General features: G+C 40.9%; 2 protein-coding genes and 1 non-coding gene across 7 annotated transcripts; 1 reads left to right on the forward strand and 2 right to left on the reverse strand.

Annotated features, from left to right (window-relative positions):
• Positions 1–14: 14 nt before the first annotated feature.
• Positions 15–19,678, reverse strand: intu (inturned planar cell polarity protein). 3 transcript variants are annotated; one of them, XM_055060253.1, is made up of 17 exons: positions 18,623–19,038; positions 17,080–17,666; positions 16,347–16,432; positions 12,507–12,722; positions 8,871–8,989; positions 7,351–7,440; positions 5,951–6,005; positions 5,620–5,742; positions 5,419–5,472; positions 4,971–5,033; positions 4,325–4,537; positions 4,121–4,213; positions 3,634–4,041; positions 2,319–2,413; positions 2,044–2,233; positions 784–926; positions 15–563 (listed from the first exon to the last, which is right to left on the reverse strand). In XM_055060253.1, the coding sequence occupies exons 1-17, from the start codon at positions 18,733–18,735 to the stop codon at positions 452–454; spliced, it is 2,760 nt and encodes a 919-aa protein (XP_054916228.1). In that variant the 5' UTR covers positions 18,736–19,038; the 3' UTR covers positions 15–451. The 3 variants fall into 3 exon arrangements, with proteins under 3 accessions (XP_054916228.1, XP_054916226.1, XP_054916227.1); XM_055060251.1 differs by having other exon boundaries at positions 5,620–5,806; positions 5,928–6,005; XM_055060252.1 differs by lacking the exon at positions 18,623–19,038 and adding an exon at positions 19,488–19,678 and having other exon boundaries at positions 16–563; positions 5,620–5,806; positions 5,928–6,005.
• Positions 13,834–26,385, forward strand: trmt10b (tRNA methyltransferase 10B). Of its 3 annotated transcripts, none has more exons than XM_055060268.1 (9): positions 13,834–13,898; positions 22,578–22,730; positions 23,499–23,607; positions 23,692–23,825; positions 24,400–24,552; positions 24,741–24,819; positions 25,694–25,761; positions 25,901–26,024; positions 26,120–26,385. In XM_055060268.1, exons 2-9 carry the CDS (start codon positions 22,578–22,580, stop codon positions 26,248–26,250), a joined length of 951 nt encoding a protein of 316 aa, XP_054916243.1. In that variant the 5' UTR covers positions 13,834–13,898; the 3' UTR covers positions 26,251–26,385. The 3 variants fall into 3 exon arrangements, with proteins under 3 accessions (XP_054916243.1, XP_054916242.1, XP_054916244.1); XM_055060267.1 differs by lacking the exon at positions 13,834–13,898 and adding an exon at positions 22,385–22,494; XM_055060269.1 differs by lacking the exon at positions 13,834–13,898 and having other exon boundaries at positions 22,468–22,730; positions 25,901–25,969; positions 26,120–26,242.
• On the reverse strand, positions 20,403–20,618 carry LOC129379548 (small nucleolar RNA U3). The gene has a single exon (XR_008608197.1). It is a non-coding gene; the product is annotated as a small nucleolar RNA U3 (small nucleolar RNA).
• Positions 26,386–26,633: the final 248 nt, after the last annotated feature.

The following is a 26,633-nucleotide window of genomic DNA, read 5'->3' on the forward strand; positions in this document are numbered from 1 at the left end:
TTGTGGCATTTTATTGTCAAATAGTGTTTTATTATGTAACAATTTCCCATACAAAACTGTACAAAAATTTAAATTAACAACACATGTTTACCGCTTTGTATACAAAAAAGCTAGCTTTACTGGATGGAGATTCATGCAGCAGCGTTTTTCTTTTTCACTGGTTTAGGGTTGTAAAGTTCACAGCACAAAACCGACAGGTCGGCTGGTCAAAGTGGAAAGGAGGTATTCGTTTGCTGGGAAGCTCACTGCGTTCACGGTGAGGGGGAAAAAAAAGGCACTGCAACGATCTGAAGTTGAAACAGCCTCAGTCATGCTCCACTGCTTATCTGCAGAAAAACATGTGGAAGGCAAAGACGGAAAGAAAAAAACAAACCATCTCTACAGCACAGAAAAAGAGCATCTGCTAGATTTTTCTTGAGATTATGCAGGAAGTCTCCGTTCCGTCGACGCGTCATAAACCCAGACCGAAGGACAGTCTGAAGGCCATCTCCACGGGAACCTCCGGCACCGAGTCGTGGAAGCAGACGTAGAACTCTTGAGGAACCGGCTCCAGCAGCATCCTCCTGGGAACCAGAACAAAGCAAAGACGGTTATCTTTAAAAGAGGCTTGGAGCCGAGGACGAGCGTCCTGATTTAAAACCCCAGTCAAAAAGGAAGCAGCTGCTTTTTGTCTTCATCCAGGATGATCAGAAGACATGTTCATATTATTCAAGAGCTTTATATATCTGTGAACCTCACACACGTTAAAGGTTCGGTATTCCGTGTGTTTGGACCCAGACGTACCCTATTACCCAGTAAGTCATGGTGGGGGCGGGTTTCCTCTGGTCCGTCCAGTTCTCCGGTTTGCACTGAAACAGAACCCCGTGTTCTTTAACCGGGCCCAGACCCCAGCCGGACCTCTGAGAACGGTCTGCTGCACGGCAACCCTGCACGACACAAAGCAACGCAGGGAGTCACCGAGGTGGCGGGAGACGCAAAGGATGCTGGGAAGAAAATGAGCTTCTCCATTTGATTGTAAGACACAGATGTATGCAAAGTTTTCTCCTTCAAATGCAAAACAAACAGGCAAAAAAACTCATCATTTTCCACATCTTGTCCTGTTACAATTACAAACTAATGTACTTCATAGACTGTCAAAGTAACAAATTTAGCATATTTCAATTAAGTGAAGAATATTTAACTGGAAAACATTTTAAACGTCCAAAATAAACAAAAAAACAAACAAAAAAATCAAGCAACAATAACTGAAATGGACTATGAAGTCTCAGTAAACTAATTTGCATTTCAAAATTAAGCTTAGACACGGAAAAAAAAACAGGCAAAAGTAGCAGGCAAATTAAATATTTAATACTGGGTGGAAAATATTTGCAGTTTTTCTCAAAATGGCGGCTTTTCAATTATGTTAAAAGGGAGCAACTCTAACCATTGTTGTCCAACACTGCAAAAAGATAAACTCTTACAAAGTCTAGCTTTTAGAGCACAAAACTAACTTATAAGTCATATTTCAACAAGACAGGAGTTTTAAGTCAAAAGCTTCTTAATTTTGATTTAAATGTACTTGTTCAACGGTCAGACTACTTCACTTATAACAAGACATTTGGCCCGTCTTATCAGTGATAGATAGATAGATTTATTATTACACAGACTCAAAGTCCAAATATACAAAAAAGAAAAGCAATAAAAGAATAAAAAGTGCATTAAAAATAAATTCATCTGCCGATTGAACCAGAACTTGTTTTAAATTATTCACATAAAACAAGCTCCTATTTCTCACTGAAAAGTAGCTTGTAACTCAGTTTTGTCGTATTTCATGTATATTAAGATATTTGCACTAGAAACTGGACTAAAAACACTTTGTAAGAGTTTGTGTTTTTGCAGTGAAATGGAAAATATCACGCTCATTTTAATTTATCATGTGATTAATTGATTTATCACTCATTGGTATTTTGTGTGGTACTTTGATGCAATTAGAAAGGGAATTTTTTTTTGAAAATGTCAAAATCTCAATCGGAGCCCAGCTGATTCGGGAATGCGTGGCCTCACCCGGGCCGGCAGACTCTGCTGGAAGGCGGCGCGGATGGAGAGGCAGCAGTGGTGGAAGTTGCGTATGAGCTGCGGGTGGATGGAGCCGCTGAGCTGGGCCACTTCTCTGTGAGTGGGAGCGATGAAGATCCCCTGCACCGACTCCATCAGGACGTAGTGAAACAAGGTGTTCTCCGTACCCGAAGTCAGTCTGCCACAGATAACACAGCGGTCTGTTTGACACAAACGCGACTAAATCCGTAAAGTCACACGGGAGGCGGTTTGCTCTGCATTACTTTATGGTGTTGTACATTTCCTCCGTCTCCCTGTCGGTCAGGGTTTTCTTCAGGGTTCCCAGGTAGAAAGGGTTTGGATGCTTCATCCTGGGCATCTGGACAGGAATGAGAATTTTTTAAAAAAAATCTCCCTGTTTCATGAAGATGGCCAGTTTGAGGATTCTAGAAAAAAAAACCTCACAGAAATAATTACTTAAAAAAAATACTTGTAGCAGAAACTCAGTCTCTGTTTTCTTTGTAATTTGAGAAAATGTTCATTAGATTGAATAATGTTTTTAAAAAACAACAACAAAAAAAACAGTAAAAGTGTCAAAACGTTTTGTCACATGCGCCAAATTTGTTGAGTCAGAAATACCAAGAAACAAAAAACAAAAATCAAGCACATTAAATCAATTTGTTTTGTGTGTGTAGACAGCGAATGTTATTAATTATAAATCCAAAACTTCAAAATCATTTTTTTACATTTGCTTTACGAAAAAAACAAAAACGTACTTTTCAAATTATGGCCTGAAAAAGGAAGCAGTAAAGTCTTAATTATAAGACGCCATCTTGTTAGGAAGGTGGTTGTATGGAGGTAAAATTAGCGTTGCACAACAGGAAGCTTTACTGCAACGTGGAGTTAACCTCACGTTGCAGTAATGGGTCACTTTCTTTCAAAACGCTCGCCATAGAGAGCCAATTTTAATAAATTGAGTAAAAGCTAATTTAAGCAGAGCAAAGCTGTCTTTTCATGTAGACATTGTGTTCGAGTCTCTTCGGTCTGACTTCACTTTAATTAGACGCCGGAGCCGGATGTAAACCTGGCGTCTTATAATTAAGACTTTACTGCTTCCTTTTTCAGGCCATAATTTGAGTAAGCAGTTTTATCTTCTACCATTTTTAGCTTTTGTTTAACATCTTCCAGCTCCGGTTTGTGGCTTGTTGTAACCTCAGGGTGAGTCGAGTGCAAATCATTTGGGATGTGTGACTGATAGGAGCGGAGATGTTTGTGCTCAGTGCGCTGCGCTTGTCACAATCTAATAAACTTCTGCCAATTACTTTCTTTATTTCCCCAACAGGTTGAACAATATGCTATATCAACACAACTTTATATTGTGCATATCGTGCTAATTAATTGTGCTACAGAAGCCTTTTGAGTGGGGCTCTCACTCTTAACTCCACGGCGCAGTAAAGCTTCCTGTTGTGCAATGCTAATTTTACCTTCATATCATCACCTTCCTAACAAGATGGCCATTTTTTGCCAGAAGTGTTTTTTTTTTTGCAATATTACCACCTTGAGTCATTTTTTGACTTTTGGGAAAAAATGACTGCACACCTTGAAGAAGTTTCCACCGCCTCCGCTCCCATCAGACCCCAGAGAGTCCCGTCTGCCACCGATCCGTCTCCCTGAGTCCGGGGTGGAGTGAGGGCTGAGACCCGGAGCCGCCGACGAACCGGACCCGGCATCCATCGGACCCTCGCTCCCGCTGTCCGACAAGCTCCTCTGTGGGCTGGACTTGCGGGACTTCTCGCCGAACAGGCTGTGCCCCCTGTGCCCGGACGGAGACCCCCGGATGGCCCCGGCCAGCTTGCTGAGGACGGGGGACGAGGACGCCAGGCGGTCCCGGGTCGTGGCGGCCGGCAGGAACCAGTCGGCGCAGGAGAGGCAGGGAGCGGACGGGACGTTCAGCCGCTCCTCCATGGCTGGCTCCAGCGCGTTCAGCTGCAGGAGGGTGGCTTTCACCTGACGACAGAGCAAGACTTCAAGCGTCTTCATTTCAATCTGGAGCCGATGAGCCGATCGGCTGCGACAGAACCCCCACCTGATCCACATAAACACAGTCGGGTCCTGGAAAGCCCAGAGCCGGAGACGCACACCCGCCCGCCTCCAACAGGACGCACTGCATGAAGTGCCTCTGCGGTGCAGACAGACAGACAGAGAGAGAGAGAGGGATGAGTGCAACTTCGCAAAAGCAGTTTTTACCGTTTCAGGCATGAAAACACAGGTTAAAAGTTTCTCTCCTCACCAGCCCCACTATGAGCAGGAAGTGTCGTCCCTGAGGCTGGCTGAAGCCCGGCGCCATCCCTCCGCTGGCTCTCTGCTGCAGGAACACTTCTCTCCAGATGACCAGCTGACCGACACGCTGCTCCGACGCCAGAGGCAGCAGGCAGAAGTGCTGGCAGTAAAGACACACGTCCAGCAGGTCCTCCTTCGGGAGATGGTTGGCAATCAGGTAGGACTGAGGGCAGAGAGGCACAAAATGATGTAGTGGAAGGAAAGCCATACATGGCTTTAGAAAAATAAGTTAAAATCTGAAAAAGAGTGGCACACACATATATTCTACTCCCTTTAACTTATATACGCCTAAATAAAATCCAGCGTTATACCTTCAGACATAAATATTAGATCAAAGCCTATTTAGTCAAACTCCACCCACTAGTGCAGCTGAGTTGGATCTGAACGTGTAAAGCAGCGAAGAGACTCCAATGAAAACAATCCACCTTTCCAGTTCTCTACTTTGCAATTGCCTCAAGTTTGTCTATTGCAAAAAAAGAAACTCATTAAAAAAAGAAGTTAGTGGTTGTCACTGGACAAAAGATTGGATCTGTCTGGGAACATCTGCAGGTTGCTGCCAGACTGATGTTTGTGCTTGTTTCCACTTTGACCCTTACCTTGTAAAACAAACAGGAGCCGAGTATGACATAGAGACGCCTCAGGCCAAAGAAGTCCTCTGACTGCAAGGAAAACAAAAAACAACAAAGTGTAAATAAATACGGAGAGGTATCTTGCAATCAGGGAAACGTTATGACAATTCTAAGGGCCTCTGATCAACAAGGGGCCCTCCACCAATTATTTATTTATTTTTTTGTTCATTGAAATAAAATAAAAAAACAAACGGGGCCCTGTCAACTACATAATTAATCATATTGTGTTTTCGAAGATTGTTTTTAGAAAATGTAAAGTTACCCCTCCCAGACCAAAAAAATCACACATCCATATTTGCCCCTGGATCTGCATGAAATGGTTGGTTCCTGCTTGTAGTGCTTGAGGTGACGGCGTTCAGTAGAAAACAAGAACACACTCAGTTTTTACAATCTGGAATAATTCAACCAGTCTCACCATTTCTCCAAAGTCAGAGGATTCGAAATCAGAGAGAACAGTATCCACCTCCATCTGGGGAGAACACACACCAACGATAAATCGCCAACACACACCACAATACAGCGCTGATGAATTTATTTTAATTAAACGGCCGTGTTGCACATGAACACCAGGGGGCACCACAGCTGCACACAGGTGGCGTGAGAAGAAGTTACAAACCTTAATTTTAGGAGGCAAAGTGAGCCATCGGACCGCCGGCAGTCCGTCCAGAAAGAGGCTCCCAGAAACGTCGGGCGGCGGCGGCGGCGGGGAGCCTCTCCTCAGGCGCCACGGCTGGATGAGCTGCTGGAAGAACAAGCAGAAGAAATGGTCCAACCTGGGGGCGTGGTCCTGGTTACAGAACGCGCTGCAGAGGACACATCGAGGACGTCAAAGAAAAAAAAAAAAAAAAGGTGAAAGATCATGCCCCAAAATCCAAGAGAGAAGAGGCAGAGAATGACGACAGACTGAATCCTAGAGACGCCGACCTGTTCAAGGAGCCGTACATCACCTTGAGCGTCCGCACCACGTCGCCAACCACCGTCTGCAGGGACAGCAGGGGGACCCTGCGAGAAGACGGGGATGACGTTAAAGACGCACCGGCTACACTCCAGCTTCAGAGAAAAGGAACGAGTCTTATTCTGGTCGTCTCTCACTGTGACAAAATCAGACCAAACTTTGAATGTTTTTCTCTCTTAGGATTACCAAAAGTTATTCATATTTGCTAAATGTCAAAATGATAAAAGAGACATAAGTTTACATAGATTTATGTTTTTGAATGTCCTTCCATAAGCTTCTCACCATAGTTTACAGGAATGTTTCTGCTGCCACAGGTAACTGAGTCAGGTTACGAAGGCCTTCTTAGCTCTGTTCACAATTTCTAAGGGACGGGGATCAGGACTTTCTGTCTCCATAATACTGTCTTTGTTGTCCCTAATCTACTTTGTAGCTGATCTGGTCATCATCCATTAGGAATTCCTATCTGTAAGCTTTAACTTCCTGGCTGACGTCTTAAGGTTTCATTACTTATTATGTCCAAACAACATGCCAGCCCGACCCTTCACACTGGGGATGGCGTCTTCAAGCATTCAAGCTTCCCTCAGTCGCCTCCAAATGTAACAACGGCCAAACTCTTCGTGGTCTTCGTCATTGAGGGCATTTTAACGTTGTCTTTGGAGTAATAGCCTCTCTGTCTCTGGCTTTAACCAACACCAGTCCAGGCCTCGTTTTGGCGTTGGTCGTGTTTTTGCACTAGTGTAAAACTGTTTAAACAGACGAGTTTGGAGTTGTGAAGGTCCATAATTCGACTCCTGACATATTGATTAACTTCTTTTGATTATTCCACGATGTCACACCAGGAGTGTTTGAAGGCGTTGCCTTGAAAGACGCCCGCAGAAGGGATTGCCATTAACTCCAAGGTTGAAGAAATATGTATTAAAAATCATATTTATGGCAAATGGAAGATATTTTTGTAATTCTTACTGACATTAAACAAGAAATATTTAATCTGATTGGAAGCCAGACAGTAAGGGAGAAAAAAAAAAAGTTATTTCAGCTGTAGGATCACAGCTCTCATGCATGAATTATCTTCTCCAGGGAAAGCCTGGATGACTAACTTGGCAAACTATCGGCGACGGCTCCTTCCTTTTAGCAGGCATCCATCTTCAAAACAAAGAAGGCGAAGAGAAGCACATGTTTAAAACGCATCTGAAGAAAGCAGATGCGTTTTTCAGGCTGCTCTCTTAAATCTTGTCTTCAACAAAAATATATTTCTTCAAACGACTCAGACACCAGCGTTTGTTCCCGACTTCCTTTCTCCGTAATGACAACTGTGGCCTGTGTAATGGTAGCCTCTTGGGTCTGTGTGTGCGTGTCGCATGGGTGCGTTTGTTTGGTGCCGCCCGCCTCTACCTCTCAGCAGGGAGACCGACGACCAGCAGGTTATCGTGCTCCTTCCAGTAGCCAACGTGAACCAGATGCTTCCCGAGCAACAGAGACGAACTGAAGGACGGAAAGACGACGAGTCAAAAAGGTGGTTCAGCGACTGAACTCAGCTGGTCAAAGCATGCATGCAAATAAAGTTTAATACATAAAATGATCCGTCACTTTTCCCCCCCAACAACTGGCAGGAAGAATAATGAATTATCGTTAGAAATATTTCGATTACATGCACTCATTAAAGCCATGGCGCTCACTGATTTGGGGTCTTTCACACATTTTGAAGTTATTTTTCTCCCGCAGGGAGTTTGGTTTATACAACAAACAGCTCCATGTAACATGTTACTGTGGTTTCCTCTGATCCAAATGTCACTGGCCTCAAAGGTATCCAGACATCCCCTCTAACTTCTGAATAAATCCTTTGTCAGGTTGCACCTCTTACACGAGCTTTGGGTGTCCAACTTGTATTTTTCTCCATTGGTCTTTTGGTGGAGTTGGAAGTTAGTTTTCGGGCATTGACCCAACTTTTAGGCGTACTTCATAGATGTTCAATGGAGTTCAGATCTATTTAAAACAATAAAAGAAATCTCCTGGATCTTAAGATTAGCGTACTTTATTTGATCTAAAGCTGGTTTGGGATCATTTTCTTGTGGGAAAAACACGTTTAAGACCAAGTTTCAACTATATGAGCAAAACTGATGCAATCAGATGAAAAGAAAGAGGTTGAGATGAACAAGAACCAAAAGAATTGCCAAAATTAAAGCCTGCAAACTTCTGCGACATGTTTTTTACGGACTATATCACAACAGATTGAGTGGATGTCAATTTAACAAAAAGCAATGCGTGTACCTGTACGCCTCCAAGAGTCACTGAAATCAAGAGCAGGTCAAATATCTTTCCTGGAGGAATGTTTTATAGACGGGAGAGTCAAAGATTGTGAAAACTGACCACAGTGAGGAGAAAAGCGTTACGATTGGTCGAGCTGAGGGTTTCAAATCAATGAACAAAACCCGGCTGACATTAACAAAGTGGATGCAATAATGACTATATCTAAGCTCTTCTGCTGGAAGCGTTTCGATGCTGAAACTTGGGACTTGGAGTCGGGTTCTCCAGCAGGTCGGTGACTCCAAACAGTCATTGAAACCGACGTTAGAAAAGAAAACAGCAAACGTTAAGTTTCTGGAACAGCTTTTTGTAAAACCCCAAACTCAACATCAAATTTATGGGCTATGTCTAAAAGACCGGTTGATGCTAAGATGTAAAAAAAAAGAGTGGTCAAATGTCCTCCCACAACCCATGGTGTAATCTGCCTAGGCTCCAGAGGATATTGCTGGAGAGAGACACCGCAGCCCTCAAGCAGAAATAAAAGACGTTTAGAAGTTTTAAATAATAAGGGAATTAAAGGTTATGTAATGACAGAATCTCTGGATCATCTTTGCTTTGCTGGAGCGTAAACTGACTGCAACATCTTCCAGGCAAGTCGCCTTCCCAACCTGATGATGTGGCCTCCTGTGACGTTCTCCAGCATGTCACACAGAGTAAGGAAGATGCCTCTCACTCCTTTCAGCTGGATGGATGCTTCAGACACCGGGTACTGGTACAGGATTTCTTCCTAAACACATAAAGTCACTTCGTTCAGAAATCAGGGTTCATGCAGATTTCATCGACTCAAATTTAAGACTTTTCAAGACCGTTGAGAATGAAATTTAATGTCTTAATAACAAAACGCATTGTTTGGGTTGCCAACAGACGTGAGCCAGTGACGAAGACGAACAAGCAAACTGGTGATAAATTTGCACAAAAAAAAAAAAAATCTAGCTAACTAGCTTTTTTGCTTGCTAGCTATTAGCAGCTAAGTAGCGGTAGCCTAACCGCCTTAAGTAACAAAAAGCAATGTAGATGCATGACTCAAATTGTAGCCTGACTTGAAGTCCTGTAAAGAAAATAAACTACATAGAATATATGACATGAATTGGTCCTGCCATGGCTAAATTTGAGACCTTTGATTAATATTTATATTTTTCAATGAAGTTAAGTCATTTTAAGACCTTAATTCTAGACACCGTACATAAATACAAGACTTTTTAAGTATGCGTGGGCACCCTGGAAATACACTGTGTAAAATATGGCCTGCATCTCGAAAATTACATCTCAGGCTTAGAGAGACATCGCTGGTTAGCCAAACAACACACAAAAAAAGGGTACAAAAAAATGTGCGGTGTCTAGTCTTGGAAGATCAGCAACCAAAACATCTACTGGGTGTAGAAGAGTAGATGGACAGGCAAGTGGATATTTATGCTACCTCAATAACGCTTGGCTGGGTTAAATCTAACCATTGCTTCTCTATGGAATGACGACAATGTGGCTTTTAGGGAGAGAGAGACAAATATTTGAATTTCTTCACTATCAGAAGCTTGTTGGCACAATTCCATTGCTAGTAGGCCTCTCACAAAAAACAATAAATCAATTAATCGCATGATAAATTAAAAGAAACTCAATAGATTTAATTTGATTGATTTATCATTTTCATCTTCATAAAAGTCCTCAGAAAGCAGATGGGTTCTTCGTCTCAACCATCCCTTTTTTCGAACAACAATCTTATTTACACAGACTTCATAATTCATTTTATTTGTTGTTTTCTTTATTTATTTTGAACATTTCAAATGTCTTCCAGTTCCAATGTTCCTTAGAATATAATATTTATTGATCTTAGAGAATGTGTCCTTGCATTTTATGCCATTACTACTATTATATTACTTTAAAATGGCCTCAAAACGTTATTGTTTTGAGGCATTATCGTCTATCGCATTAAGTTCTGGGACAATTTATCATCCACAAAATTTGTTATTGTGACAGGTCTATTTATTAACACTGACGAGAGTGCAATGAGACAAAATGTACTAATTCGGAGCATCGCTGGTGTATCAGCATTCCTTCCAGTAGTGGGAATTTAAGGACTGAATGGTGGGAGTGGGAATTGAAAACCCCTAAATGAACTTGGCAACCGGAGCAAAAGACTCACAAAAGATACTGACCATTAGGTCGAGAAAGCGTGCTGGAAGGCTTTTGAAGTGCGAGAGCTCTTATCAACAACTCTGGGCAGATCTGAAACTCTAACCTGCAGCAGCTGCTGAACATCTCACGTTCCACCACCCTGCAATCACGAGACTAAAGAATCAAAGCCACGGTTTAGAGGGTGTGCACGCAGCACTGTCACTTGGAAAATCGGCCGCTCGCTGATGCGGCTCTGGACAAGCCATATTCCTCTTCGCCACCGTAGTTTAGGTCCAGATAAAGGCAAAGAAATAAACAAATCTGGCACGCAGACACACAGTGAAGGAGCAAAGCACGACCGCCGAGCTGAACACATGTAATTACACTGTCAGTCAGAAGTGCTTCTCACAGCAGCTGTGCACAACAGGGAAGCTGCTGTGTCCACGCATATAATTTGAACGGCCCTACAAACTTGGTTCTGATAAAAAAAAAAAAATCAAAAAAGCGGGAGGGGGGGTTGGAGGAATAGCTCGTTGTTGTTACGCTCTGATCCAAAACAGATTTGATTAAGACTCCACACAGTGCAGCTGACAGCGTTTAAATCGTGGGTCATTTGCCGTAAGAAGCCGAACCAATCACGAAGCTTTCTGATGTTTCTTTTTCTTTGTCCTGGAAATCGTCCACAGCAGTAGTTTCCAGACAAAAAAAACGTCCGGAGGGATTCGTTTATAATGCTGTGATTTCCCTCTCAACTTCTCTTCTTTGCACTCCATTACCCAGATCCGCTTTCAGGGAACCAACATAATTAAAGTGGCCTGAGCGATGTCCTAATGGAGATTTGTAAGGGTTGCTAAGAGCCAAAGTAATGATTTGGTCTCCACAAGAATTTTCTTTCCAAAGGGATGGAAAAGTGTCTAGACAACCACGGTTTGAGCAGAAGCAGCCTTTTGTTCTGTGAATGGGGTTTGATTTGTAGTCGTCTCACATAATAAAACAGCCCAAGCTGTTTTTGTCCACTCTCAGCACCCATTGCATGCTTGGCTTCAATCTTCTTAGTGTCTCCTCTACAGGCTTCTGGCTTCCAATCAACAATTTCCAAGACTGCGGAAACACCGGAGGTTTATGTTTGATTCAACAGCATCAGCATAACCCTAATTTAATGTTGTCCCGTTTCAATGATTTTATTTTCCTGTCAAACTGTTCTGATAGGGCGAAACCGGTCAAAGTTCTTCCACCGGTTCCATGGAGCTCAGAGAATAGACTTCTGTTAGTTTTTAAATCACTGAATGGCTTGACGCCAAAATACTTTGTCGTATCAACCCTCCAGATCACTCCTGGTCTCCTGTTTCTGGTCTCCGCATCTCCAGAACCAGAACCAGAACCAAACACAGAGAAGCAGCATTCAGCTTTTATGCTCCATTAATCAGGGAGAAACTTCTAGAAAACTGCACAGCTGCCAAAACACTGACTTCCTTTAAATCAAGCCTAAAAGCCCACCAGTTTAGAGACTCATAATCAATAAAACAATGATCAACATATTTGTCATATATTTGCTTCATGATTTTCACCTGTGAAGCACTTTGAACTGCCTTGTTGCTAAGCGATAAATTAATCACATGATAAATTAAAATGATCGTTTCTATTCTCATGATTAGTATTTTTTGAAGGGAAATCGGATGAATCATAAAAAAGCCTAACAGATCGATGTGACATTTAGACAACAGAATAAATAATAAAGACTAGATATAAAATTATCTTCCTATACTTTGATGTTCTCTCTCCATACTAATTCAAATACGGAAAAAACCTCAACAAAACTCCACACTTTTTCAGGCTGTGAACCAATTCTCTTCATTAAGATCAGAAAACCAGGAGCCAAGACTCAGATCACCCTCATTTTAGGTTTAATAACTATAAAAGGCATTTTATCTCCCACTTATTCTGAACCAAAGGTTACTTTCCGACTCAAAAAGCTCATATATACTTTAATAAACCAGCTCTACATGTCCAATAAAACGTCCAGATGTTTTATCGCTTTCTTTCAGCTCCATAAACTCCAGAACGAACAGTTTCCGGTTGATTCTATTCAGAAAATAATCATGCAGTGGTTTGTTGCAGGTTGTGAGGGGACCGACCTCTTCCTGCGGAGACGTGGAGTCCAGTTTGAGCGACAGGTACATGACGACGTGCGGGATGTGCCCGATGGCCATCTGGAGCTCCGCCGTGTCCTCACCCCACAACAAGCGCACCAGTTGGCTGACCGGTGGGGAGGCCTTCATCTTCTGGACCGGAGAGGAGTCACTGGGAGCAGCGCAGTCCTCTGGAGCCGCCGTCTCCAACGTCAGCTTCACCTGCAAGGGCGGGCAGGAAGCAGATATAGAGCCAGGTGAAGGAGAAGATGCTCTGGTCACAGACCAACGCAAAAGACATAGGAAGATGTGCTGAATACAAATGCACGCCACACTTTTCAGATTTTTTTTTTCTTTGCAAATAACGCTGACGTTTCCTGTCACTTCACAATTATAAAATAAAATTTAAAAAAATGACCGCAAATGAAACATACATAACATCTGAATGTGGAAGACGGAAATAAAATAAAATGTTGCAGAAGTCAACAAAGTCATACTAAATGAATACAGAGAAATTATCATTAAATTAAAAAATACATATAAAAAATCATTCAATTAAAAAAAGGAAACTAATAATAAGATCGGAAACAAAATGGAACATTGAATGATAATTATCATGTTAATTAATACTGTTGAGAATGATGCATTGACTTATATTACACTGGATTATTAAGTTGAGAACATTTTTTTCATTTTTTATTTGTCAGATGCAATAGCTGGTGCATAAATTACTTTATCAAGCCATTTATTTATTTATGTTTATTGCCAATTAAGCCAGAATCCATCCTCCTATTTATCACATACAAACTCAACGATGTGCCCATAAATCTGAAAGTACAAAAAAGGTGAACGATGTATGAACAAGTCCAGAAGTATAAAGACTTCAGCGCTGAGACGATCACTGAGCAAATGGGAACAGGATGGCAGCTAAAAGAGGAAAAACACTCTTTCTTCTAGAAAGCAGGAAGATGTCTGTGTGTTTCTGAGCATCTCTCATCAAATAAAAACCGCGCTTCTGCCAAGCCATGAGCGAGCATAGAGTCAGCTTTGGACGTCTCCTAATTGGAAACAGACAGCAGTCGTTTCAATGCAGGAACAATGCAGGGTCTCGGCTTCCTGCGCTCCTATTGGTTAAACCTTTTTAAAATGCAGAATCGTAGCATATCATCAAAACAGACCCTCTTCAAAATGGGTTGTTTTTTTTCCAGTTCATTTTTTGTTATTTTAATTACAGGAACCTTTTTAAGACCATTATGAATGAAATTCAAGATGTGTGTCACAAAACAAAAATGCATATTTTATAGCAGCACAGCCAAAAGTTTCTGAACAAAATGAATTTGCAACAGAAGACCGACATCGTCCAGCAAACTTTCCAGATGCAAGACGCTAGCTAGCAGGGTAACGTAAGATCATTTCATTACACATTTTCAGCAACAAGGCAATTCGAAGTACTTTACACGGTTTAGAAAGAAATACAAACAAAACAACAAACCAAAGCTAGCTAGCAGGTCTATGTTAGCAGCTAGCTAGCTAGCGGTAGCCTTGAATCGAAACATGTGATGAAGATGTTTGTGTTTGACTCAAACTTTTGCCTGGCAGAGAAAAATAAACTACATAGAATATACGACATAAATTTCAGACCTTAAATTAACATATTTAAGGCTAACTTGGATTTTTCTGATGAATTTAATACATTTTATGACCTTAATTTAAGATACATGAATGTAAGACTTTTTAAGGACAGACAGATTTTTGGGTCCTAAACAATGGGGTAGCGAATAAAAGCTGGAAAACCAAATATTTTCCCAACTTCATTTTCTTTTCCAAACCTCGAAAAAACAGACAAGCAATTCCAAGCTATCTCGTGAAATATAAGAACCCTATCAGGTTTAATATGACCATTGTTTGCGTTGGCAGGAATAACATAACAGCTGTAAAGCCATCTAGGTCTGCATGTTACGCTGTCTTTCAGCTCTGACCAAATGTGATGTTAAAAAAAAAAAAAGATCAAATTACCGTGCCAGAAAGGTAAAAGCTATATTTTTCTAATCCAACGGTCTGTGCAGAGCCTGTCAGCTCTAACCACAGGCCGCGGGCCCCTCCAGCAGGCCCCTACATCAAGGCCCTCAGCTATTTTAGCCCCTTTTACTGGAAGACTGTCATTACGGAGCCAGCGGCCGATCCTGATTCGTCGAGTGATGAACCTTTCCACTTATTACTCTGTCTAAATGCCCCGTCGTAGTGGCGACCTCTGCTTAGAGGTCTGAACACTACCACTGCGATGTAACTTGACCTCTGTTTTTAATTATTTCGGTAAACGACGCAAGTGAATGCGACCCGAACGCATTAAATGTAGACATGAGTAAAACAGTTCAGACCTCAGAGTCGGGAAAACACAGAGAAAAAAAAAAAAAACAGCCTGAACAGGCAAACTGCAGCACTTTCCTTCATGAATTATACGGCTGTGGTCAGGCATGAGTGTGCTTTCATTGAAATTCCAGCCTGTTGATGTCAGTCATTTACCATCCACTGATGGACACACACACACACACACACACACACACACACACACACACACAGACACACACACACACACACACACACACACACACACACACACACACACACACACACACACACACACACACACACACACACACACACACACACACACCGGAGACACTGCAGTTAGGGTTAGAAAATGGCCTGACTTTAATGCTAATACGCATCCCTCCCGACATAATAAGCCCTGTCTGCTCCATGTGGGCCGGCGGCCACACAGAAAAAACCACCCAACTTCAAGCTCACGCTTATATGGACAAAATACACCCATCTGTCAGCAACACGGCTCTATTTCAAGTCCGAAGCTAATTCCTGTGCCCAGAGAACCTTGCTATTTTTCCATAAAGCCTTCCCCTGCATGTAATTTGGTTTCCGACAACATCTTCTAATCAGCCGAGCCACAGCAGCTTCCTGTGGCGCCAAAACTGTCACACGGCGGCGATCCGGCTGAGCCAACCCGCTTCGGCTTCGGCTCGCGGCACGCTCTGTCATTTGCAAATTCCTGCTTTTTGATGGTTTGTTTTCGTTGGAGGGGGCAACAAATGTTCAACTTAAAAATGAGGAGTTTTGTGTTATTTTTTTTTTGGGTACAGTCAAAGAATTTTTTCTAACTTCTGTTTTAAGTCCTGTGCGTTTGCTCTGTCCGCCCACTCTGCTCTCTGCTTTCAGTGCATGCTTGTGACATTTTGAAAAAACAGGTCATTAAAATATTAACTCGTTAAAGCTTGGAAGAAGGAACAATAACAGCAATAAATCAGATTTGAAACAAAAGTAATCAGATTCTGCCTAAATTTGTCACAAGAACAAATTTAGCTGGATGCTAAATTATTCCTGAAATTATTGTGATAAAGATATTGTTGTCATTTTGTGACTATTTTTTCAACTGATATGATAATAATAACGACATGTTACTGCAAGTACATCATCTCAAAGATAATAAAAGCCCATTCGTTTCTAGAAAAAATTTAACTGCAAAACAATTTAAATATCCGAACAAAACAATAAAAGTTTAATATATTATGACGTCTTGGTAAACAAAATTTTGTTTACCAAAAAAGAATTATACTTATTCAGTTTAGACATGAAAAACAGGCAAAAGTGACAGGCGGTGCTTCAAATCGAGGGTCAAATATTTACAACGTTTGCAAAAATTCCAGTTTTTCAGCGACATTAAAGGAGAGCTTCTCTTTTTTAACGTTTTAACATGTTATGCGATTAATTGACTTATTGGTCAATGCTGCAGGTTTAAATCCTGCCTGAAGTGTTTAGGAACAGGAGTCTGACCTGCGTCGGTCCTGGGATGCAGGACAGAACCCTCTCGATGTTCTCAGCGCTCACGTCAACATCGTCCACAGCCAAGAGGATGTCGCCTGAACAGAGACAGAAAACATTTAATCTGCTGAGATGAGACAACTATACGACATGCAGTAGCCCTGTTATGAACTCCACATGTTAACTGACCCCACAAAGAAGATTCATTCAAAAGATACCCGAAAGTACTTATTATCGGTTTTAGAAATGTAGAAAACCGGTGGCATTTGACGTCTGCTTTTTGTTTTGCCTGCAAGAATCCAATAAAAAGCAGTTAAACGACTTCACATGCTTGTGATTAATGATCACTGCGGCTTTTTAGCTGCTCTAATGGCTCAAACATGTTGCAGCGAGGAACAAAAAGTGACGGATTAGAGCAGATTCCTCACATAAAGCTGTGGAAAAACAGACCAGGGATTATTTCTGCACACATCGTACACAAAGAATCGATTTACAGCGTCTCGTACGAGTACGCATGCTCTTTGAAGGTTTTCCACGCTTTTTTTTTGTTTTTGTTTTAAAGCTACAAAATAAATCCCACCGCAAAGATGTGGAACTCGGCTGATGATCTAAACTTCAATAAATTTCCATGGTTATTTCATCCCTGGTATGATGCCTAAAACCATTTAGGATGAAAACAGGAGTAGAAATATGATGCGAGGCTATGCTAGCCGTTTACAGGTAACTTTACGAACGAGGTTCTTACCGATCAGAATTTGACCACATTTTATAGCTGGACTGTTTGGTATTAATCCGTGGACGGTCAGTCCCCCGGCTCCTCTGTCTTTCTGACCTCCGGTCCTGGCAGGACGATGCACCAAGCCCAGCAGAGCTTCCAGCAGTCCTCCTCTTTCACACAGCGGCGTCGGCGAACTCGCCAACCGCTTGGGGTTCAGGTAGACGCACACTTCCTTCAGCCGGCGCCGCAGAACGACCACGCCCTGCTGCTGCCCTGGCTGCGTCTTCAGGATGGAAGCCGGAGGCGAGGAAGTGGCTTTGCCTCTGCTGCCCTCCTTGCCTCCTTTGCGCTGAGACGGACGGCGTTTCCTCCCCAGGATCCTGGCTAGCTTTTTGAGAGCGGGCTCGCCTTTCCTCCGCGAGCCGCGCCGCTGCGCGCTGGCCTGCTCCGTGATGACCTCTGCCTCCTTTTCACTGAAGCGGACGTGGTTAGTGGATAAGCACTGGCTCGCTGCGACCCGCGCCAAGGTGGCCTCCTCCTCGCCCTCGCTTAGCTCCAGGTAGAACAGCTCCCCGTTCTTCTGGATGTCATCCAGCCATTCTGGCTCCAGGTCACTGAAAGCAAAACGGAGCGTTTTTACGAGACAGGGTGAACCAAACCCCTGGTGGGAAAACACAGAACCATTGCTTATGCTTTCTAAACTTACAAAGTGAAGCTTTTTAAACACAAATGAGCAAATAAAATAAAACTACAACTTTTTTTTTTTTTATTTCCTTAAGATCTTTTTTTGTTGCTTATTTATACGGTTGCTTTATAGATTTGTTCAAGTTTCCATGTCATTTTCTCTTCAAACTCCATTGAACTCACATAAAAGTTGCAGCCTGGTGTTAAAATATTCTGGTTCTGATCAGGACCCTCCTTGGAGAAGACGTTTATTCACTAATGTTCTCTAATTTAAAAAAAAAAAAAAAAAAAAAAAAAAAGAACAAAACATGTAGAACCAGAACCACTGGATCTACTTTACTATAAGACAATTTCTGAAGGTGAGCGGCTGCTAAATTTTATTTAAGGGGATCAGAGTAGAAGGGAATACAAGTCCTTGCTACGCTAATAATGCACTATACTGTGTTGGTATTTTGTAGAAATGCCACACACAGAATATAGTTATGAGTTTGTGTTTGCAAAGTCACAAAATAATAATAGTAGGGATACTTTTCACAGACACAGAAAAGGCTGCATTAATGTGCATGTTTTGCAATATTTAATGCAAGAGCTACAAGTATTTTCTTCATTTATTCTGCCTTGACAAAAAAAAAAACCGAAATGAAAAGCAAATTTATAGGGACACGTTTAAAAAGCTTTATGTATTTAGATTTTTTAAAAAAAATAAATAAAAAACTCCGGTAGATTAAGTGGGAACACATGCTTTACGAGGGTTTTCTAGGGCGTCCAAACCACAAAACATCTTTTTGTCTGTCTTGACTTTTAAAGGACATATTGCTGCCTGAAACCGTAGCTGGAACATTTTCTTTTTTGCCTCAAACCCCCAGACTGAGCAAGTTATCCTTACTAGTCGTAGTCGGAGCTGCTGGAACTCGATGATGTGGATTCGGCGTCTTCTTTTGCTTTCTGGGCTGTCGAAAGTGTCTTTTCAGAACAAAGTCTGGGGCTCACGGACGCCATTGTGTTGTAAAACCATCTCACTCAAGCGTAAACTCCCGAACTGGACCAAAAGTTCATTTCAGTTCTTTATTTCTGGGCAATGATAATAATGATTAAAAAAAGCTCTTTTCGCCATGTTTGATACAGCGCTGGCTAATGTGCAGAGTGTCACGTGACACAAGAGCGTACGTTCTGATTGGCGGATGTCACCGTTGCCCTTGACAACACACAAGCGTCGTCTTGCTAGCGCATTTAGCAGATTCACGGTTATGCCATTAAGAAATGACGATATTCCAGCGAATTACAGCTGTTAACCGGTTTAATCTTTGTTTAATCCACATTCGCCTCCATTATGTAAAATAGAAGGACTGGTTTATATTAGCTATTTTTGGTCAGGTGGCCAAAATACCAACAACCTAGAGAGAAGTACGGATAACTTGGCTAACTTTGTCAAGTTGTATTTCAACCTGAAATGACAGATTCGCGACATTGACTCGGATTCCAACTCAGAAAATTGCAGAAATTAGTAGGTGTACGCCATAAACAGCGTATAAAATTTCAATATACAGCACACGACCAAAAGTGAATATCCAGCTTCTTCTTGTTGATTTATTAGCTCAGCAGCTCATCTGTATTATTATTATTATTATTTTAAATCCCCTTTGGCATTCGGCGCAAAGCCTGGCAAAGTTCCCCGGCTCACAAACAGAAGCGCACGATCGACAGAAGCTGATATATAAAGTGGTGAAATGTCCGCAGAAGCTCCGACTGACCTGTAAAGCAGAACGCTGCGGATGGAGTCGAAGTCCTCCAAATTATCTGAGAAGGAATTTCCATCTATGAGGTTAAACATCCTCTGGGTTTCATGTTTCGAGACGATGTTCTCAGTGAACAGTAAGAAAAAGCCAAATGTAATAACTTGAAAATAAACCCGATCCGAAGTCGCTTCTTCCCTTTAAAATGAGGACTTTGACTGTAAAAGCCACGGCAACATTAAGCTCCTGTCGGATCCTCCCTCGAGCTTCATACGTCAATCACTTCTTCTTTTGTTTTTTGTTTTTTTTCCCCCCTTTGGATGAGTTTCTCCGGGACAGCAGAGCGGAATGCAGCCCAGCTATCTACTTGGCATTTTGAGAAAACTATCAAAAGCACAACTCACACAAGACTGAGGGAGACGAAAGTGCCACTGAGGAAGAAAAAGATACAGCAGTGACGCGCCACATGATTTTAGAGAAACTACCCTCTTCATCTGGCATTTAGTGCAGGCTAACCTGAAATTGCCATAATATTTCTTTATATAAGGCCCATCTACTCAGGCATGTTGCGATTTAGTAGCATAACTAAAGAAAAATGGACTTGAGTTCTTTTCTGCACCATTAGATACCAAATTTATATCAGTTGCACTTAATAATTGGAGTTAATTATTTTTTTAATTTAATAAAAGTAACTAGCTGAAAGCAGAGCACCGTTCATTACCAAACAAAGTGATACAAAAAATAAAACAGTTCTGAGTAACGGGAGCGATTCCTACCGCTTAGAGCCGTTCAAAGGAATCAAATCGCTACTGAACAACAACGAGCATCTATAACTCAAGCTTCCTCTGATATCTGAAGTTTGTAATACAAGCTTAAGTTTGTTTTCCATCACTTACACAAGACTTCAGCTGTTTCCATTTAACCTTTGCCGCAACCACTCTGATCATACTTCCACCCTCGCTGTTTCCTAGGAAACAGTGAACGGTCATCAAAAGTAAAGAGCCCATGAATTTAATCATCACTCTTCACCCGCTTCGCGCTCAGGTAGAAGTATCACCAACTCATCATCGTGGTTAGCGAGACCATACAGTTTGGAGTCACATTTCTCAAGTCAAAAACTATAGAAATGATCCCTGAAAGTATAGTCTTAACTTCCCTCTGACACTCCCTACGCTTTAGTACTCACGTCCTGCCCTTCTCAGTGACGGTGCAAACAACACGTTTTGCTCTCTACACAAGCACAACGAACACACATAGAAGCATCACAACATAACTTAGAAATAACAGCTGTTTTAAAATTAAAACCAGTATAAACATAAAAAAGACGTATAAACTCTATTGTATCACCCACAATGCATTGTGGTTTTGTATTCCGGCTGCATCGATGCCACATGCTAATAGGGACGCAATCGCTACATTTACAACCGAGGTATAAAAAATAGTGTTCACATCATTCGCTTGGATGCAAAGCGACAGTGACAAACTGGCAAGCGGTAGAAAGATTGGCATCACAGAATGTACATGAATTTAAGATCGAAGCTCACAAGTGCGTCGATAAAAGTTGCCGACTAAAACTGATCACAAGAGAAATAGTTCCTACCAGCGTCAGAGTGACAGATCAGATTTAAAATCATATTCTGAACTGTTTTAATGGTCTAAAATGATATTTAAAATGTCTGAATTCAACCTATAAATTGTCTCCTTTTCAGTTAACTCAACAAATAGGTACATTTGTAGAAAAAAAAAACTTTTGGGCTTACTCTTGCTAATTTGACGTCAAATGTCAGGCTTTAAAAAAAAAAAGGGAAACGTGTGTTTAGCTTAAGCCCGCCATAAAATGTTCACATTGTAAAATGCCTGTTCAAGTTTGGGTGTTTGGTCAATGTAATCTATCACGAAATTCGGAAATGATATAAAACACCGTATAAAACAATTTAGTAATTACTATTAATGATAATTTAAAACCTGAACAGGGTTAGCTATGCTACAATGCCATAGCCACTACTTTCAACCAGTTGAAAGTAGTTTAGCAGCTAGTTTAGCTAGTTGAGTTGCTTTTAGCAGCTAGTTGAGCAATATTAACGTTGTATAGAAATAATTAGAATTTATTTGAAATGTAAACTTATACTCACTAAATAATGTTGCTATGCGGACTCGCACTTTACAAGGAGGGCAGAACTGTACTGAGAAAAGATATGTTCACGGACCTTCGAAATCTTGTGTGTCATTTTGGCAAGTTGTTCAACGGCAACTCTTTGAAAACGATTTAGCAACTTTACACATAAGAGATTAGTGAAGAGGGTGTAGCTAACTAAATACCAAAAATATTAGTATAGCAACGTTTTTCTGCCATAATCCAAGACTACGCATTTTCAGCCTGAAAGCAGGATTTTATATGTGCTCTTGGTTTATAGCAGAAAAAATCCTCCATACCCCAACATTTAGTCAATAGACAGAGCTAGAGTTTCACAATGTCAAATATCAATCAGCTTTTCTTAAAAATATAAGTATGCATAAAAATGATTCCATTAAATTTTAATTGTTAATTTTCACATTCAACAACTCTGAACAAGTTTCACCAATTAAACACTGGTTTGACTGTAATAATATTACATTTCATTTAATTTATTTTTATTTTATTTTATTTTATTTTATTTTATTTTATTAAATCACTCATCGCCCCCTTCTGGTGAATCAGCGCAAATGAAACGTTAGTGTTTAAAGGGAGACAATTGCATTTGTATTTTTTTCTAACTTCACTATTTTGTATATTTATGTGTATACAAAAAAAAGTTATATAAGTGAATAAAAAATAATCGGTTCTTGATTCACATTTATCGACACTTCGTTTCCGCTCACTGTGACGTCACTCTCCGGAAATCTCACGTGCTCGTAACCAGGAAGTAAGTCCTCTGCAAACATGCACGGCGTCCCATGCAGTTCTAGTCTTTGCTTTCGCTGCTAACATTCATTGTTGTGTCAATGTTTGGGGGTTGACGCAGGGATCTCTTGTAATAAACTCCCGGTATGCGTCACAGGTCAGACTTTCAAGCTCTGACAGGAATATTTGGAGGTTTCCGAGAGGAATAAGGTATTCTTTTCTGCCAGATGTCTCTGGGATCGAGTGAAAAGCTGCATGTTTCGTCAGGAACGCGTGAGGCGGATCCGGACGAGGCTTCAGAGCTCCTGGATCTGCTGCGCCTGGACCTGGATCCGGATGGAGAGCAAAGAGCAGCCGAGGGAGGCGATGCGCCCTGTTCTGTAAGTAGGTCGCATGAAGAACAGCCTTCAGAAATCCACAAGCTGACCTTTGGGTGAGGTTGTTTTTAACATTCAGTTAGTTTTTTAAAAAAATGCGCTTGACAAACTTTGCTCCCACTAAAATTCCGCAGAATGATCAAACTCACATGAATACACTGTAAATAGTCTTATTGTCTTAACAAGATTAAAAAACATATTTATATTGCACAAAAAGATGAGCCGACTTCTCTTGATTATTATGACAAACACATGATCTCCACTAATCCAGCAGTTATTTATTTATTTTTGTTATTTATTTATTTATTGTTTTTGTAAATATAACAATCTAAAACCAACCCTAACTCTAATTTGGAGATAATTACCTTAAATATAAACATATTTCAGTATTTTCTTTTATTATTATAATGTTCATTTAAAACATTATCTTGAGCTTAAACAGTTTAATTAATCCTGATTGCTTTCCTGAAAAGCACCAACGTATTAACACAATATAAAGCTTCATGGATATTTGATTTTTCTTTAATGGTTTTTTATTCTTTGATTAGTATATTGAAAAGTAGATTTTTTTTATTTTATTTTATTTGATTAGAGCCCATTTTCTGGCCATTACTGCATTACTGTGTTTAAAAAATCAAGTACAGTGCAATGTAAAAATCATTTTCAGCAAAAGCTTTAATGTCTTTGGGATTTTATGAGATGAATCAACACAAAACAGAAGTGAAGTGTTTCTGGTTTATTTTTATGTGCTTTTTTATATTTTATGAGCAGAAGAACGTGCTGAGGAAGCAGCGACACTGGGAGAGACAGCTGGCTGCGAAGAAGAGCAAACGCAAAGAAGAGAAACAGAGGAGGAGGTTGAACCGCGCCCGGGAATCAGGTGAAGACCGAGGAGACTCGACAGACGCTGAGGATCTCAGCGCGATCCGTCGACTTTTTGTCATCCTTTGTCCTGTTCGTAAAGGTGGTGACACGGACGCCGCGCAGCTCACCAAGCGAGTCATGAAGGCGATCACCAAAGAGCGTCTGGCAGAGGCTCGCTCCACGGGTCGGAAGCTTTGCGTGGACCTCAGCATGACAGACTGCATGTCTGACAAGGTGACAAATCCTGCAGAAACAGAGTCGGTTGTAATTACTGGAGGAACTGTTTTGAAAAAGTTTACTTTTACAAGTATTTTTACTCCGTTGTACTTTTTAGTTTTATTTGAGTGATTTGATGAAGCAGCTCCACTCTTATTTGAGTAAAAGTTCTGGATTCTTTGCCCACTGAATGAAAAACAAACATGTTTCAATCAGCTGCTCACCAGACACAGACACGCATCAACAATTTTTTTGTTAAAGTTTTTTATTTAAAAAAAAAAAACTGATTTGGAACAATAATCTTTTACCTGATTTTCTGTTTTTTGTCATATTCGTCCGTAAAATACCAACGTTTCACTTTACATTTTGGTCTGTCTGATTATGTAATTTTTAAATACTAAATGATTGATACTGGAATAGACGTTTTACCAGACACTTTTTTTACTCTTACTTTAGTAATTTCCTGGGTGGCTAACATTTCACCTTTACTAGAGTGAAAGTTTGCTGAAGCAGCGCTACTCTTCCCTTTGCTTTGCTGTCCTCAATGTCGAAGTGAACGTGAGAAATAAAAACGCGCTTCCTTCTCGCTCAGGAGATAAGCCGGCTGGCGGGCCAGCTAAGGCGGCTGTACGGGTCGAACAAGAGGGCGACTCGGCCGTTTCATCTGTTCCTGACGGATCTGAGAGACGGCAGCCGACTCTACCGGGAGTGTGTTCGAATGAACGACGGCTTCCTCGGCTACGCGGTGATTCTATCGATCTCCGATTATCCTCTTGTCAGAGAGAGTCAGAAAAGTCTCTGCAAAACTGTTTTGAACAAAAAGTAAAAGTACGAAACGTGTTTGTTTGCGACACGTTTCTTCGTTTTCATGCTGCATTTCCTTTTGCCTCATTGTCACTCACTTTGTTTTCTTTTAATGTTTGTTTGGTGTAGATGGAAATAACAGAGGAAAGCTGTTTGGACCTGTTTCCTTCAGAATCTGTCGTTTATCTCACCCCAGATGCCCAAGAAGGTCTGGTAATTTTTATTTACTTACTTTCATATACAGATGCAGCTCAGTAAATTAGAATATCAATAAAAAGTTTATTTGTTTCCTTAATTAAATTAAAATGGTGAAACACGTGTATTACGTATATTCATTACACACATATAACATGGAGTTCAATTGTCAAATGTCGATTGATTTAACTAATAAGGACTTATCCCAGTTGTTTGTGCTACATTCTCCACCACTTTTTTCTTCCACTTAACTTTCCATTAATGTGCTTGAAACACCAAGCTTCTTCAAATGGGACGTAATTCACCTTCGTTGTGAATTATGCCCCATAATTATGTAGATCATAACATGGTCAGATTTTGTAAAGCATATTTTGCCCACCAGAGGGAGCTATTAGCCTGAATGTTTCTCACCTTTGAAGACCTAAAAGGCCACAATTAAATATAGAAACACGTTGTTAAATAGCCATTTAGATACATGTGATATTTCAGATGCAATTGGAAATTAATCTAATAAATAAACAAATTTCTAATTACTTAAATGTTTCCATTATTTATTACATTTTCAAGTGACTAAATGGGAAAACAATTATTTAAAATGTTTGTTGCATTCTTAAAGAAAATATAGTCATTTAGGTATTTATTTCTTGTCTTATCATATTTTCTTGTGTTTCAATACGCGGTGACTTAAATCAATGTGACACTCCGTACTGAGAACCTAGGCTGGGATTCGAACCCAGAACCTTCCTGCTGCAACGCAACAGCGAATATTTCTAGCAATGTTTATTTCAACTATCCCACATACAAATGTTAAGTAAAAATGAGTAAAATGTCAGTGTGATGTTGAAGAAGTACTGCTTATGCCCACAATGTTTTGTCATTTATCACAGCTTTGCAGACAGTGGACGCTGACAAAGTGTACGTCCTGGGCGGCCTGGTGGATGAAAGCATCCAGAAGGTAAAATCAGCGCATTTAAAAACAGAAACCAGCTCAGAGTTTGATGGTTTCATGAGCCCAGCCCCTTCACTGTTCGCTTTGGCGCACAGATAAATGAATAACTGAGTTAGTCGTCTGCTTTGTGGGCTTTCTGGTGCAGAAGCTGAGCCTGTCCAGAGCCGCGGAGCTGAGCGTCCGCACCGCCAGGCTCCCTGTGGACGAGTACATGGTGAAGAAAAACAACGCAAAGAATTTCCACTCCAAGATCCTCGCCGTTAATCAAGGCGAGCCGTGACATCTGTCTGCGAGAGATTTTTTTTTTAAATATAGTTTTTAAAACTCCTTTATTTATTTAGAAAATTGTCTCTTTCGTCCACAGTGTTTGACATCTTGTTAACGTTCTCGGAGACCGGCAGCTGGACACAGGCGCTGCAGACGTGGTTTCCTGCAGGAAAGGGTTTCGTCATCTCACCGGAAAACTCAACATGTTTTCCTGTTGAGGAGCAATGAAATAATTTATTAGTCATTAGGTTTTTCAATGGACAATCAGCTGCAAAAACTCCTAAAATTACCTGGTACACTGCAGTGTATTTATGTTTTATGCTATTTGGCACCAAACGATTAAATCTGAAGCTTTGGAGAGAAGACATGCAGAAAATCTGATTAGAAACGTAAAGTTGTGTGTCGTCTTACTGATCAAAAAGGATCAGTTGAAGAAGTTCATTTTGTTCACATTCTTTTAAAAAGGATTCTTCTATTCCGGTTTATCCGCTTAGGGCCGTGGGATTATTTATTACTGCCAAAATTTTCAATGAACTCTTTGTGCCCCACGAAATGTTTTTGTTGGCATCGCCTCTCTGTGGACTTTGATTGGTTTCCTTGGAAAAATGTCG

The sequence above is a fragment of the Poeciliopsis prolifica genome, unplaced genomic scaffold (genome assembly GCF_027474105.1).
Source record: "Poeciliopsis prolifica strain line A6 unplaced genomic scaffold, Auburn_PproV2 SCAFFOLD058, whole genome shotgun sequence".
Taxonomy (NCBI): Eukaryota; Metazoa; Chordata; class Actinopteri; order Cyprinodontiformes; family Poeciliidae; genus Poeciliopsis; species Poeciliopsis prolifica.

Bases quoted from the DNA above. Each gene is read 5' to 3' on its own strand.
- intu (XM_055060251.1), bottom strand. From the start codon at position 18,735: ATGGCGTCCGTGAGCCCCAGACTTTGTTCTGAAAAGACACTTTCGACA. The intron at 4,214-4,324 runs GTGAGGAGAGAA...TCTGCACCGCAG, and splicing joins TCCTGCTCATAGTGGGGCTG to AGGCACTTCATGCAGTGCGT. The intron at 2,234-2,318 runs GTAATGCAGAGC...TATCTGTGGCAG, and splicing joins GAAATGTACAACACCATAAA to ACTGACTTCGGGTACGGAGA.
- trmt10b (XM_055060268.1), top strand. From the start codon at position 22,578: ATGTCTCTGGGATCGAGTGAAAAGCTGCATGTTTCGTCAGGAACGCGT. The intron at 22,731-23,498 runs GTAAGTAGGTCG...TTTTATGAGCAG, and splicing joins GAGGCGATGCGCCCTGTTCT to AAGAACGTGCTGAGGAAGCA. The intron at 24,820-25,693 runs GTCTGGTAATTT...CATTTATCACAG, and splicing joins CACCCCAGATGCCCAAGAAG to CTTTGCAGACAGTGGACGCT.